Below are 15,537 nucleotides of genomic sequence, written 5' to 3'. Positions count from 1 at the left end.
TATAGCAAGTGTAAGTGTAACTTTTCTCACTTGAATTGAATAACACAGTGTTATTTAAAAGTTAATCCTTACTCTTTGTTGAATGACAGTTCAAGAAAATATGTTTAATAATTTGTTTAATTGATTAATGATTTTAATGAGATTAAAAATCAACAGAAATTGCAAACATTTAGAATATGACTAATTGTGATATCATGAAATTACAAGTGTATACAATAAGATCATCATTAAATTGGTTATTTTTCTAATAGTTGATATCTGAATTATCTAATAACCTACTTTAGGGAAGTCTTCTTAGAATATACTTCTGCAGTTCAACTACATTTTTCCTTCCATCTCTCATATACATTAAATTTTAGATTTTCTGGTATTTGGACTTTCATTGGTCATTGACAACTTTCTAGATTAGACATTTGACACTATGTTTTCAAACAGATATGTCATATACATACAAAAGCATAAGGACACCAAATTTATCTTCCCTTTAAAACTTGAGAGTCACTATATCATTACCTAACTCATGAGTTTTCAAGATAACATCTAAACCAGTCCCAAAATTGTCTTCTCTCACTTAAGCCAAATGGTTTTCTTCCTTTTGAAATTAAGTTTAGTATATCTTTAGCATTTTCAGCACAAGAGCATATTGGTGTTATTTCTACCACATTTCTATCTGTAGAGCACAGACGTTTTGTTCATTCCTGTGTAGCATTGCTCTTATATGCCTAGCTCAGATAAACATAAATCACACTTAACTCTCAGTGTCAAGGGTTTCTTCATGGATTTCAACTCACTTCAACTTACATGGACATCCCCTAGTCATCTATACCTCCGCCTTGAGTCCCTATGCTCTATGTGATGGCTACTTAGCAACAATGTTATATATCTACCATACATATATATACATACATATTCATATATGTATGTAACTACAACTAATGATAAAAGGCCAAAATTTTTAAAAAGACCAAGATGAGGTATATGGGAGAGTTTGAGAGAAGAAAGGAATGGGGGGAAATATGTAATTATAATCTCAAAATTAAAAAAAAATAATTTAAAAGATTTTATCTTTTTATCTTTTACACATTTTAAAATATAGTTTTAATTAAAATATAATTTCATCACTTTCTCCCTTCCTCTCCTCCCTCCAGCTTGGTGTTTGTTGAATTGTTTGATTATTGTGGCTTCACATTTTATTACATGGCTATTTTGAAACTGTAGTTATCAATTCTTCCATCCACCCTCTTAAAAGGAAATGCAATTGCTTGAGCCTGCTCAGTTTTGAAAGAAGCTTTTGGGGCTGGAGAGATGATTCAGTGGGTTAAGAGCACTGTCTGTTCTTCCAAAAGACTGGAGTTCAATTCCCAGCACCCACATGGCAACCCACAACTGTCTGCAACTCCAGTTCCAAGGGATCTGACACCCACACACCAATGCACATAAAAGAAAAATAAATCATTAGCAAGATACTTTTCAAAGTTGCAGGTGCACTGCTTCAGAACTAAGTTAAAAGGGGTTTGAACACAAGAGCTGTTGTGACTGCCCCTAGCCACATTCTATTAGCCTGAATGAAGAGCTGATTCACAACACTAACACTTACTGCAGGGTTTGCTCAATTTTCTGCACCCATTTCTTGAATAACCAGCAATATTTTTAAAGCAGTAAGCAACTTTCCTTTAGACACTAATAAATTTAAGCATGCATCCTACTCAAGGAACCACAATTATCATGGCAAAGTAGAGAGTCTGAATGTATTAGCTCCTTTCTAGAAAGCTAATTCCCACTCTTGTCCAGCAGTCATGGTAAGTGCTAGAGGGCAAGGGCAAGAGGGATGGGAGGGCCTTCATAATGAGTCACTAGTGAGTGCTATCTTCAGAAGACCTGGAAGCAGAATTTGTACACATAGGTCAGTAGTCCCTTCTTGACTTTTCTTGTCCTATTATTAAACATTAGACTGGGAGGCTCGAATTGACAGCCATGGACGGGTCTTTTATGTGGACCATATAAATCGCACAACCACCTGGCAGCGACCATCGATGGCCCCTACCCCCGATGGAATGATCAGATCCGGGTCTGTCCACCAGATGGAGCAGCTTAACAGAAGGTTGGTGATTGGTTCAGAATGAGATCCTATAAGCCTGGTAAGGATGGAAAGACATCCCTCTTCTGTTTTCCAGTTCATTATAAGGAAACTGAACAAAATTAATTACGTTAAGCAAGCTGTTCCCAGTATTTTGAAGGCTGGGTTTGGAAGTTAGTGACAGAGAGCACATTAAGCTTGAATGGCATTTAAAGATAGGGTTCTTCAAACTGTCTTACTGGTACAAGCCAGAAATCAGAAATTCTTTAATTTTGGCCCCATCTCCCAAGACATTTACCAAGGATGTGAGGATCTCCATGTGAGAATTTTTGGAAGACTAGTTCATGTCCATCATGAGATGTTTCCAAAGATACCTAACTCAAAATAGTTAACATTCCAAGGATAGTTTCCATAAAAGTTTTAAAGAAAAAATTGCCACATAGGTCACAGTAGACTTAGTCCTCGTCTCATCTCCACTGTACACCCATCATCATGGAGGGTGTGCTCCTCTCTCCTCTCTGTGCACTTAGTTATCTTATAGTTGTCTTATTAATTGTTCTGGAAGTCTTCTTGGAATTGTAGACACTTCTGATTCCAACACAGTGTTTTACAATTTTTTTCCAACTGCTTTATTCAAAGCATTACCAAACACAAATTGGTTATGGTCTTTCCAATTTCTAATGTACAGGTATCAAAACATCCAGAGGACCATGGCAACAGAGAGAGCTGAAGAAGATTCTGGCAATCAAAACTCTGAGCAAATACCAGACGGAGGAGGAGGAGGTGGTGGTGGGAGTGACTCGGAAGCAGAATCATCCCAATCAAGCTTAGGTATCAGAGCACTAGAGGTGGCATTTTATGTGACAGAAGTGTGCAAGTCCCTACCCTGCCTCATGGGATAGCCACATGTCTCACAGATAAGAGAACAGCAAAATATGGGAGAACAAGTTGAAGGAATCAGAGGCCTGAGTTAAGGGGATAGCGAAGCCTCCCAGCAGGAATCTCAGAAGACACAGACTCCTGTGTGGTTAAGCAATGTTTATCTGTTGGTGTTTTAAGGATTTGTCACTTATAAATAAAACATGGCAAATGGTCACAATCCATTTCAAGTGAGTCTTGGGCATTTCAGATAAAATTCAGTTTAACCAAAGACACAAAGAGGTTTCTGGTGAGTTTCTTGTTCACAAAGCCCAAGAGCATATTATTTTTACCATGTGTCAAGCCTTATTTTCCTGAGATCTTAATTCTTTAAATCTAATCAAATTAAGATGCCAATAATGATGTTTTAGAAGCATGAAGTTGGCTTCTACTTTCTGTACCCCTAACAACATATTCAAGTACCACAGTGAAATCCCAGTAACCCACTTCCATTTGAATTGGGTTGGTAACACATTTGCCAAAAAAGGCCCAGTTTCAGTCTAGGCAAGCAAATATTTAAATTCTTATTCTATCAGGTCTCAGCGATTTTTGGCAACATAGATATCATACATCCTTATTTAATTTATTTTACACATGTACACAATGCATTTTAACCATTTAAATTTCCTGCCCTGCTCTCTCTCTCTCTTGTGTGTATGTCTCTCTCTCTATGTCTCTGTCTATGTCTCTTTCTGTCTTTCTCTAGAACATTTCTTTACAATAGGCTCCCATCCTATTTCCATATAATCTGTATGTGTGGTCCACTGAGTTTCTTGGCTAGTGGTAGGTGGAAGGATGCTTCCTAGAGCAAGAACAAGTTATCAGTGGATCCATAAGTAAAGAAAATGATGTGAAACCCCCTTTCCCCAGTGGGATCCTCCCTGACCCATGATGACCTATGGATGGGCCCAATCTTTAGTAAGTCTTGTGTAGACAATGACAGCTGCAGTAAATTTAAATATATAGTGGCCATGCTATAATTTGAAGACATCTTTCAATTGGCCATCCCACTACTTACTGGCTCCTTTCTTCTTAAATGCATACACACATTTTAATCAGTAATTTTAATTGTGTCCATTCTGCTTTTTCTATCACATGTACTAACAACCCTGGTTAGGTGTTGTTGTTGTTGTTGTTGTTGTTGTTGTTGTTGTTGTTACTAATTTCTTTGTTCAGTCTTCTGAAAGACATATGGTACAACAATCGAGTAAATAGAAAGAGGATAAAAAAATGAGCATAGGATTATTTCTGGATTAGTATTGAATCACATGTAATTTACTACATAATAAAACCCTTGGTTGTAGTAGATAAAACTCACAACTGCATTGACCCCTCAGATCTGCCAGTGAACAATGTAAGCTGACTAAGGCTGGCAGGTTGCTTAGGATGTTGCTTAGGATGTTGTTGGACTCCTAGTTACATGTAGTCACCTGTGTCACCTGTACATTAGCTGTGTGGAGGTTGCTCTGAGATGGCCTTGGTTTGGAAGCTTTTCCTTCTGGCTATTTCCCTTAATGGACATGGGGACAGAAAAGAGACAGCAACACAAGTGCTAGGGCCCCTATCTCAGAATTCACATGTTGCTCCTACCTTGTGGGACCAGATAAAACAAAGCACAAGTCAAGGCCCAATCAGCCAGAGAGGAGCTTGAAAGTCCCACAGCAGAGAAGTGTTTATAGGAGGGGAAGCTTCTGTAAACTGTCTTAATTACAGGTAACATTTTTAATAAAACAAAAAATAAAAACAACGGGAAGAGACTTGGGAAGACTTGAACATAGTTGAAATTATATAAGAACGTTATTAGGAAATAATGATTCCTGACTTTTAAATTTTATTTATTTATTTATTTATTTATTTATTTATTTATTTATTACGCTCCAGGTTTTATTCACCTCCCAGTCCACCCTCCCATACATCCTCCCCAAACCCTGTCTCCACAAGGATGTCCCCATCCAACCCCCACTCCACCCCCATTCCACAAGAGCTCTAAGCTCCCTGGAGCCTCTAGTTTCTTAAGGGTTAAGCGCATCTTCTCCCACTGAGTCCAGACCCGCAATCCTCTGCTGTATATGTGTTGGGAGCTTCATATAAGCTGGTGTAGGTTGCCTGGTTGGTGACCCAGTGTCTGAGAGATCTCAAGGGTCCAGGTTAATTGAGACTGCTGGCCTCCCTCCTCCTCAGCTTCTTTCAGCTTTTTCCTAGTTCAACCACAAGAGTCAGCCAACTTCTGTCCATTGGATGATTGGAAATATCTGCATCTGACTCTTTCATCTTATTGGGTCTTTCAGAGGGCAGTCATGATAGATCCCTTTTGTGAGCACTCCATAGCCTCAGTAATAGTGTCAGACCTTGGGGCCTCCCCTTGAGCTTGATCCCAATTTGAGCCTGTCGCTGCACCTTCTTTTCCTCAGGCTCTTCTCCATTTCTATCCCTGCAGTTCTTTCAGGCAGGAACAATTGTGGGTCAGAGTTTTGACTGTGGGATAGCAACCCCATTCCTAACTCAATGCTCTGTCTTTCTTCTGGAGTTAGGCTTTGCAAGTTCCCACTGTAGGGCCTTTCATCTAGGGTCCCTATCTTTGAGTCCTGAGAGTCTCTCGCCTCCCAGGTCTCTGGTGCATTTTAGAGGGTCCTCCCAACCTCCTACCTCCCAAGGTTGCCTGTTTCCAGTCCTTCAGCTGGCCCTCAGGGCTTCAGTCATTTTCCCCTACCCAATACCAGATCATGTTCCCCTCTCCCGCCCTTCACCTGTTCCTTTTCCCTTCCAGGCCCCTCCCTACCTCCCCCTTGTGGTTGTTTTGTTCTCCCTACAAGGAGTCCTCACTTGGGCACTTAAGCTTGTTGACCTTTCTGAGTTCTGTGGACTGTATCTTGGGTATTCTGTATTTTTTTTTAACTAATATCCACTTATAGAGTTCATACCATGCATGTCTTTTTGGGTCTGAGTTTCCTCATTCAGGATGACATTTATGGTTCCATACATTTGCCTGCAAAACTCAGGATGTCCTCATTCTTAATAGCTAACTAGTATTCCATTGTATAAATGAACCACATTTTCTGTATCCATTGTTCTGTCCTAGGACATCCGGGTTGTTTCCAGCTTCTGGCTATCACAAATAAGGCCACTATGAACATAGTGGAACACATGCCCCTGTGGCAAGGTGGGGCATCTTTTGGGTATATTTCCAAGAGTGGTAGAGCTGGGTCTTCAGGTAGATCTATTTTCACTTTTCTGAGGAACGTCCAGATTGATTTCCAGAGTGTTTCTACCAGTTTTCAATTCCACCAAAAATGGAAGAGTGTTCCTCTTTCTCCACATTCTCCATTGCTAGAAAGAACCCAAAGCGCATAAAGCCACCTACAAAAACAAATATAACAGGAACCAACAGTCATCTATGTTTAATATCTCTCAATATTAATGGACTCAAATCACCTATAAAAAGACATAAGCTAAGAGACAGAATACACAAACAAGATCCAGCATTTTGCTGCATAAAAGAAACACACTTCAATAAAAAAGACACACTAACTCAGAGTAAAAAGGTGAAAAGAGGTCTTCCAGGCAAATGATTTAGAGAAACCAGCTGGAGTTGCCATCCTAATATCCAATATAGTAGATCTCAACTAAAAGTTATCAAGTGTGATGAGGAAGGACACTTCATATTCATCAAAGGGAAAATCCACCAAAGAAAGTCTCAATTCTAAACACCTATTCCCCAAATTCAAGGGCACCCACATGTATGAAAGAAACTTTACTTAAGCTTAAAACACGCATTGAATCCCACATAATAATAGTGGAAGACTTCAACACCTTACTTTTACCAATGGACAGGTCATTGAAACAGAAACTAAACCGTGACACAATGAGACTAATAGAGGTTATGAACCATATGGACTTAACAGATATCTACAGAACATTTCACCCTAAAACAGAAGAATACACCTTCTTCTCAGCACCTCATGGTATCTTCTCCAAAATCAACCATATAATTGGTCACAAAACAACCCTCAACAGATACAAGAAAATTGAAGTAATCCTATCAGATCACCATGGCCTAAGGCTGGCCTTCAGTATAGCAAAAACAAGAGAAAGACCATATACACAGGGAAACTGAAACTCTCTACTCAATGATAACTTTGTCAGGGAAGAAATAAAGAAAGAAATTAAAGACTTCCTGAAATTTAATGAAAATGAAGGTACAACATACCCAATCTTATGGGATACAATGAAAGCAGTGCTAAGAGGAAAATTCGTAGTGCCCTGGTAAAGAAACTGGAGAGATCTTACACTAGCAACTTAACAGCACATCTGAGAGCTCTAGAGCAAAAAGAAGCAAATATACCCAAGAGGAGTAGACAGCAGGAAATTATCAAACTCAGGGCCAAAATCAGCCACATAAAAACAAAGAGAAAAATATAAAAAATCAACAAAACCAAAAGATTGTTCTTTAAGATAATCAAGAAGATATATAAACCTCTAGCCAAACTTCTCCAGCTGACAAACAAATTCAGCAAAGTGGTCAGATATAAAATTAAGTCAAACAAATCAGTAGCCTTCCTTTATACAAATGATAAACAGCCTGAGGAAGAAATTAGGGAAACAACTCCCTTCACAATAGCCACAAATAATATAAAATATCTTGGGGTAGCTCTAACCAAACAAGTGAAAGATTCCTGACTCTTAAAAACTCAAAATTTGAAATACTCAAAAACATATCCAGAATATTTAGTATGCTAACATGATGCCATAAAAGGAAAATTCTGAGATTCATGCATAAAATTATTTAAAATATTTAAATAAAAAATTATAAATCAGGTATGATACCACATGATTTTACTCCCAACACTTAGGGACTAGAGACTAGAAGGTCATGAGTTTGAATTTAGGTTACACTATATTGTGATACTGCTTTTTGAAAAAAAAAGTGTCATTACCTCTAGGCTATAAGATGGAAATGGAAGGTACATACATTTTATTTTATGCTTACAAAGTTGAGGGGCAACCTCAAGTGTTTTCATCTTCCACCTCACTTGAGATAGGATCTTTATAGGGTTTTACCAGCATGTACAACAGGCTAGCTAGACAGAACTTCTGGGGAATTCTCTTGTCTCTGCCTCCCATCTCTGCATAGGAAGCTTGGATTATAGGTGTGCTCCTGCTCAGAGCTTTACAGGGTTCTGGCAAATCAGACTTGTATGGCTATAAAATACTTCATTCTGTATATGCATATGTTCGAGAATTTGGAAGAAATTCTGATGCACTTTTGGTATCAAGCATTTTAGACAAGAAACACTTGAAATTCTTGACATGGTCATGTCACTATGAAAAAGCAAGTGTCTGCCATGTGAGTGGGAGTCTGTGCTCTGCTATGGGAAGAGACATGCTCCATGTGGGAGGACTTTTCTCACAGCATATTCCATTACTTTGCTTCATGTTTCTAGATCTGAGGAGAGAAGGGTCACTTTCTCCTGTCAACTCACAGAAGGTCACCTTGCTGCTGCAGTCTCCAGCGGTCAAGTTCATCACCAATCCTGAGTTCTTCACTGTGTTGCATGCCAATTATGTGAGTGCTCCCAAAACAAAGGCAGGGTGGACTGGCTCCCTGAAAACCCAAGAAGAGCTTTATGTAGTCATTTAATAAGATAAAGGGGCTACAATTTTACTCGGTGAACTAGGGGAAAGAAGGAATTCTTTATATTTATTTTATCTTTTGAGATTATAGTTACATCATTTCCTCTTCTCCTTTCTCTTTCTTTCCTCCAAATTTTCCCATATGTCCTTCCCTTTACTTTTTCAAATGTAGGACCCATTTTTTTTCACTAATGGTTTTGTGTGTGTGTGTGTGTGTGTGTGTGTGTGTGTGTGTGTGTAACTCAGACCATACTTTTCCATGTGAGTCTCCCAATAAAGAAGGAAGGATTAAGAAACTTTATTGCCTTCTATTGTAGAAATTATTTAACCCTGCCTGGGGTTTCTACCCAGCCTTGGTCATTCAGTTCCCAGATAAAAGACATATGTAACCTTTATATTTACAATAAGCCTTAGTCAGCACTAGAGCTGGGCACATATCTACCCTTTACACTATTAGAATCTACTTTTCTATCAATAACCCCAAATTATTACCTACTATCTTTCATCTTGGATGCTCTTAACTCACTCCGGGACATGTTTTTATGGTTCACCTAACCCGTGGTGACTTCTCCCTCCTCCTCTACCTTCTTTTTCTCCTCGTGGTTCTCCTCCAATCCCAAGCCTAGGAATCTAAAACCCCACCTAATGTCTCTTCTGCCCAGCTATTGGCTATCTGCATCTTTATCTGCCAATTAAAAAAAATAACTTGGGGGCAAGGTCACATAGCATCCCTTAGGTTTACCTGCAGACCCCAGGTCTTGAAGGCCTGCACGTAGCATTACAATACAGAACAAGACCAAACCCAACAGCCTTCCCAAGGCTTTCTTCAGGATCATGTTAGTGAACTTTCCTTGGAAACAAATACATGCTGTTTTTATTGTTCTTAAATTTTGTAAAAAGCAAGAGTGTAAAGTGTACAAATATTACCCATTCATAACCATTTTTAAACTCATCTTTATTGAAAACATTTTAGACACTTTCTCTTAAATAATAACTAGGCTATCTTTTGATATAGTTTTAGAATATATTGATATTATTTGTGATTTGACTTCACATATATGCTTTTTTTCCTTGAATTTTTCAGGGACATTTTCCCAAAATGTACATTACACTGTTCATTAATTCTTCTATTTCACAAACTTTTTGTAATTTGGGCCAGAAACTGGAATCACAAATACAGATTAGGGAGACACCTAAGTGTCAGCAGATAGCTGTTTTGCGGAAAGACGCGTGTAAGACTGCCAATCTAATGTGATAGGACAGAGTCCAAATTGAGAGATAGATACTGCTGGGGTGACATGACACATGAGGCAAAGGCTGAATTGAGTCTTGGAAGTTTAAAGAGAATGGGGAAAAGCCCAAGCAAATGGGCCAGTGTATTAGGAAGGATGTAGCAGCCAGGACTGCAAAGCAGCTTCACTGTGGATGGCAGACATGGAAGAAATGATGAAGCATCAGCATCCTGACAAACAGCTAAGGCACTACTCTATTCAGCTGACAACATAAGCTTGTGGTGCTCTGGGAGACCAGCTCTGATGACTACGTAGTCTGATGAAGCATTCCTCTGGCAGAGTCTCAGAGAAGTGCTGAGAGGCCAAGACTAAAGGCTGATTCAACCCAATCAAGCAAAAAATGATTAAAGCCCCAAGCTCAATGAGGTACTGGAAGAGTAGGGAGAAATGGCTTAGCTCTAAGAGAATGCTGAGAAAACAGTTAATGCTGCTTGGATCTCCTATGGCCAACTGTTGAATAATATATGAAGACTCAAGAGATACTAGGTGGTTTCTATTTGGGTACCAGCATTAGTGGTGACTGTGAGGCAGGTTCAGTGAGTGATTTGATGCAAGGATAGAGATTGTGACTGGGAAAGAAGGAATTGAGGGTTTAGGCAAAGCAATCCCCAATGGGGTAGTGGAGAATCATAAAGGATAACAAGTATGCCAGATTCTGCACATATACTCTGCTCTATATGCTGGGCTTCATGTGGGCCTTGGAAATGTCAGAAACACTAAGCTGATGACCTTTTTAGCCTCCTACAGTGTTCTTTCATCACAGTACTGTACATACTGGTGCATGTGAGTGCTCACCCCAGTCCAACACCAGCCAAGTAGCTAGCTTCATCAAGCACTTTGGTGCCTATGTAAAATAAAATTATAATTTGACTAACTTAGCAAGTCTTTTTTTCTTTCTTTTTTTTTTTTTTTTTTTTGGTTTTTCGACACAAGGTTTCTCTGTGTATCCCTGGCTATCCTGGAACTCACTCTGTAGACCAGGCTGGCCTCGAACTCAGATATCTGCCTCCCTCCCAAGTGCTGGAATTAAAAGCATGCACCACCACGCCCGACAACTTAGCAAGTCTTAAAACAGCCTTATTTTCTTCTCACGTCCTCACCCGTAAATGTTATATAAGATTCGCTAGAATGATAGGGTTCTGAAGTCCAACTTCAACTATAACTACTATCATGGGCTAGATAGATAAAAGAATCTAAAGCATAGCCCTGAAGTCAGAGGAAATAGGAAGGAGAAGAGCAATGTTCAGAAAGGTACGGTGAGGTTGAAAGAGCCCAAGTATAACTGACACTAGGAAGAAGATCCTGAAGGTCAGGTAGAATCAGAAGGGCGACTATGCCTAGAGGAGTTGTGTGCGCATTTCCTTGTTGAGCACTGCTTCTAAAGCCTGCCTTTCTAGCTTACACAAATCAAATCCAGGTTGGACTCGTACCATGTTAAAGTCCTCAATGTGTTTATTCTGTCTTTTCTAACATCACATCCTCTTCCTTCCTTTCCCCCAAACCACCTCAGAGTGCCTACAGGGTTTTCACAAGCAGCACTTGCCTGAAGCATATGATTTTAAAAGTCCGAAGAGATGCTCGAAATTTTGAGCGCTATCAGCACAACCGGGACCTGGTGAATTTCATCAACATGTTTGCAGATACTCGGCTGGAACTGCCCCGGGGTTGGGAGATCAAAACTGATCATCAGGGAAAGGTGAGAATAATCAATATGTGGGGCTGTCACCAAACACCAAGTTTCCCCAAAGCAAAAGATAAGGAAGAAAGTAAGGGGAAGACTGGGGAAGAGAGCTTACAAGTCTCAGAGCTGTAATATTGGCCCCCTGGGAAGAAAGGAGGCAGTGACTTCCACAACAGGTTTCTTACTCATTCCACAAAGCATATACAATATCTTATGAGATATTTAGCATTTTTAGCTTCTTCCTTCTAGAAGTCAAATAGCGCCACTGCTCTCTTGGGGAACAAAATACTCATCCAACTTTACACCTTTAAATTTTCCATGGAGTGATTTTGTTCAATGTCTTAGTTACTTTACTATGACCAAGTTAACTTCCAAAAAAAAAGTATTTAATTTGAGACTTACGGTTTCACAGGGTTAGAACCCATGATTATCATGGCAGAAAACATGGCAGCAGGCAATAGTTGAGAGTTCACATCCTGAGGAAGGATAGTTACTGGGTACGGCACAAGTCTTTTGCAACCTTAAATCGTACCTCCAGTAGCACACCTTCTTCAAAAAGGCCACACCTCCTAAGACTTCTGTATTTGTCACTGTTCTGTTGCTGTGAAGAGATACCATGATGAAAGTAACTCTTATAAAGGAGAGCATTTAATTGGGGGCTTGCTTAAAATTTCAGGGACTTAGTCTATGATCATCATGGCAGCAGCAGACATGAAGGTAGGCAGGCATGGTGCTGGAGAAGTAGCTAAGAGCTACATCCTAAACTGTAGGCTGGGGGAGGGGGTGCAGGGGTGCTGGCATGAACTTTGAAACCTTAAAGCCCAGACCCAGTAACACATTTTCTCCAAGGTCACACCAACTCCAGCTGGGCCATACCTTCTAGTCCTCCTAGTCCTTCCTGTGGTGGTTTCAATAAGAATGGCTCCTCGTAGGCATATCTGAATGCTTAGGGAGCAACGTTAAGAAGTGTGGCCTTGCTGGAATAGATGGGGCCTTGTTGGAACAAGCTTAGTAATAAAAGTCACAAAAGTTGGAGGAGAAAGGGGATGCCAGGAAGTGAAAACAGACTAAAAAAAAAAGGGGGGGGGAGTGGTGATCTAAAAACAAGACCCCCACCCAGCTAAGCTTCCAACTTGTACAAAAGAATTAAAGAAGAGCTTAGGACCTAGCATGATGTTGTACACCTTTATTTCCAGCACTCAGAAAGCAGAGACAGGCAGATCTCTATGTTTGATGCCAGCCTGGTCTACAAAGCAAGTTCCAGGTCAGGCAAACTTAGGCAGTGAGACAACCATTAAAACAAAAACTGATAAAATATGTGTTTGAATAAGGGGGCCATGTTCCAGCCCAAGCAAGCAGCAGAATGTGGCTTCAGCCAAGTAGTTCTGGTTTTAAAGTCAAGGGTACACAAAGGGGGTTATGCAACTAAGGAAAGCCACGGAGGCTAGACATGTGTCAGGGGTGTCCTTGCACGGAGCCCCAGAGATGCCCTTGAGTGACTGTGAAAGTGAAACCTGAATTGTCTGGAAGACTTCAAGATGTTGGAAATGCCAGAACCAAGCTTTGAACCAGCTCAAGAGAAAGAGAGAAAAGTATGTGGCAGTCAGCAACACTGAAAGGAATTTGACATCAGACATGGAGATGCACAGTTTGCCCAGGTGTTGTTTTGTTTTGTTTCGTTTGCCTTATTTCAGTCCAGTATTTCCACACTATGCTCCCTTTTAGAACAGTAGTGTATATCTTATATATTGGAAGTATGTAATATGTTTTTTATTTTTATTTTATAGAGAATTATAGTTTAGAGATTACTGTGAGTCTCAGAAGAAACTTAGGACTCTGGACTTTTAAGTAGATTTGAGACTGATAGACTATTTGACGTTTGAAGTTGTATTGAATGCATTTTGTACTGATATGGCTACAAGCCTATGGGGGCCAGGGAGTGGAATGTGGTGGTTTTAATGAAAATGGCCCCACAGGCTCATGGGAAGTGACATAATTTAAAAGGATTAGGACATGTGGCCTTGTTGGGAGAAGTGTATGACTGGAGGTGGGCTTTGAGATTTCAGAAACACAAGCCAGAGCCAGTGGCTCACTCTTTCTCCCTGATCCCTAATGGCCCAGATGTAAGGCTCTTAGCGCCTTCTAAAGCACCATGTTTGCCTGGATGCTGCCATGCTTCCCTCTGTGATGATAATGAACTAAACCTCTGAGCATGTAAGTAAGCCCTAATTAAATGTTTGGTTTTTTTTTAAGAGTTACTATAGTCTTGGGGTCTCTTTATAGCCATAAGGCATTGACTAAGACACTTCTCAAATAGCACCTTAAATATGGGATTCTTATTTAAACCCACCATGTCTTTCAAACCATTCCTTCAACTGAGACCAGTTATTCAAAAATACGAGTCTATGAGAGTCATTCTCATAATTAGGTTCTGTGCTGTGACCAAATCAGCCCTTTCCACACACACCCCTAAGACCTCTTATATACCCTACCCCTGAAACAACAAAGTTGAGCTGCCTCACTAAAACAGTCTTCAGAAGTCCTTCTGTCATACTCATGACCATCCAAACCCTGCTCACTGCTCCTCTACCCTCATGGGCCAGACTCCAATGACCCCCGAAGCAGAAGGGAGACCCACAATCTGTGTGTGTAGATAAATATTTAGAATGTATTGGGGTTGTGCTGCTTTAGTAAAGTGGTGGTTGTAGCTTCTCCAAGATGCGTGACTTCACTACCCCTGGGTAGTAGGTAGCTGGCTAAGTTTCCAGCTCCATGCATGATTTCTTTCTTGTTTAGTGTTAACATCCAACCAGGGAGCTATTGATTACCTCCAAGGACACATGCCACTATTTTGCAGTGACATTCTGGTCTTTCATCCCTATATAGATTTATTGGGGGCCAGCTAAATGCTAGGCATTATTCTTGGCCTTGGGGTTCCACAAAGAATTAAAATAAAGAATCCTACATTCTAGGAGCTCAGTATTCTATTGAAAAGGATAATTATTTTAGTTTATGGGCTAAAGATGAAGGGAAAGCTACATTACTCAATTGGTTGGGCCTTCTAATAGAAAGGATAAAAATGTTTTCTGAGAGTCTTGTGCTTTGGGGCCTTTTCTTTCATTGGTTGAAATCTGATCATTTCCTCCTGTCAGGTTGGGCTCTGTTTTCTATGTTCACGTCACCTTGTCAGTGTCATAGCTCCTTCTTCCTCCTTGATGAAATTTTGTGCTTAGATTTACCCTGTGTATCTTACACCATCCCCAGAAAATTTTAAAATGTTTATTTTCAGCATATTTAACATTTTTATTGTGTAGGTCCTTCACTTCTTTGGTTAGGTTTATTCTATGATATTTTATTTTCTTTAAGGCTATTGTGGATGGAGGTATGTCCATGATCTCTTTCTTCATAAGTTTGTTGTTAGTGTATGGGAAATCTATTGATCTGTGCAAACTGATTCTGTAGCCTACCACCATGTCTAACTGATTAATAGAGTAAATGTAGTAAAATTAAAAATTTCCCAAAAGCTTCTTGCCCATTCAATGAAATCCTGATCAAAATCTCCATCTTATTCTTCACAAAAAAGAAACAAACCAATCTGTCCAAAAATTCATATGGAATCACAATAGCCCTAAAATAGCCAAAACAATCCCAATTAAAACAAACAGACAAACCAGTGCTGGAAGGATCACAATTTCATATCTTAAAATATTACAGACCTATAGTAACAGAAACAATGTAGTATGAAACAATAGGAAACATTTAGGCCAAAAAAGAAATCAAAAACATAAACATGAATACACATAATTGCAGCAACAGTTGACAAAGAAGAAACAAGAACAAAAGGAACAGAGGAAGTAACTGAATATTAAATATTAACATCAATTAAAGAAGCATATATCAAATATTAAAAATGAAACTGTTAATCTAAAATAATTTAT

The 15,537-nt window shown here is 39.5% G+C and overlaps 1 protein-coding gene across 12 annotated transcripts in view; it reads left to right on the top strand.

Annotated features, from left to right (window-relative positions):
* The window catches only part of Hecw1 (HECT, C2 and WW domain containing E3 ubiquitin protein ligase 1), a 296,852-nt gene that overhangs the window by 214,406 nt on the left and 66,909 nt on the right, over nt 1-15,537 (top strand). For all 12 annotated transcript variants that reach the window (XM_006516816.4, XM_006516813.4, XM_006516815.4 and 9 more), the window contains 4 exons: nt 1,951-2,101; nt 2,766-2,908; nt 8,437-8,558; nt 11,429-11,614. In XM_006516816.4, coding sequence (XP_006516879.1) covers nt 1,951-2,101; nt 2,766-2,908; nt 8,437-8,558; nt 11,429-11,614 — 602 coding nt within the window. The remainder of the gene's footprint in view (nt 1-1,950; nt 2,102-2,765; nt 2,909-8,436; nt 8,559-11,428; nt 11,615-15,537) is intronic.

This window comes from Mus musculus, chromosome 13 (genome assembly GCF_000001635.26).
Source record: "Mus musculus strain C57BL/6J chromosome 13, GRCm38.p6 C57BL/6J".
Lineage (NCBI taxonomy): Eukaryota > Metazoa > Chordata > Mammalia > Rodentia > Muridae > Mus > Mus musculus.
The sequence above is the reverse complement of the archived record's forward strand: the minus strand, read 5'-3'. Positions and strand labels throughout refer to the sequence as shown.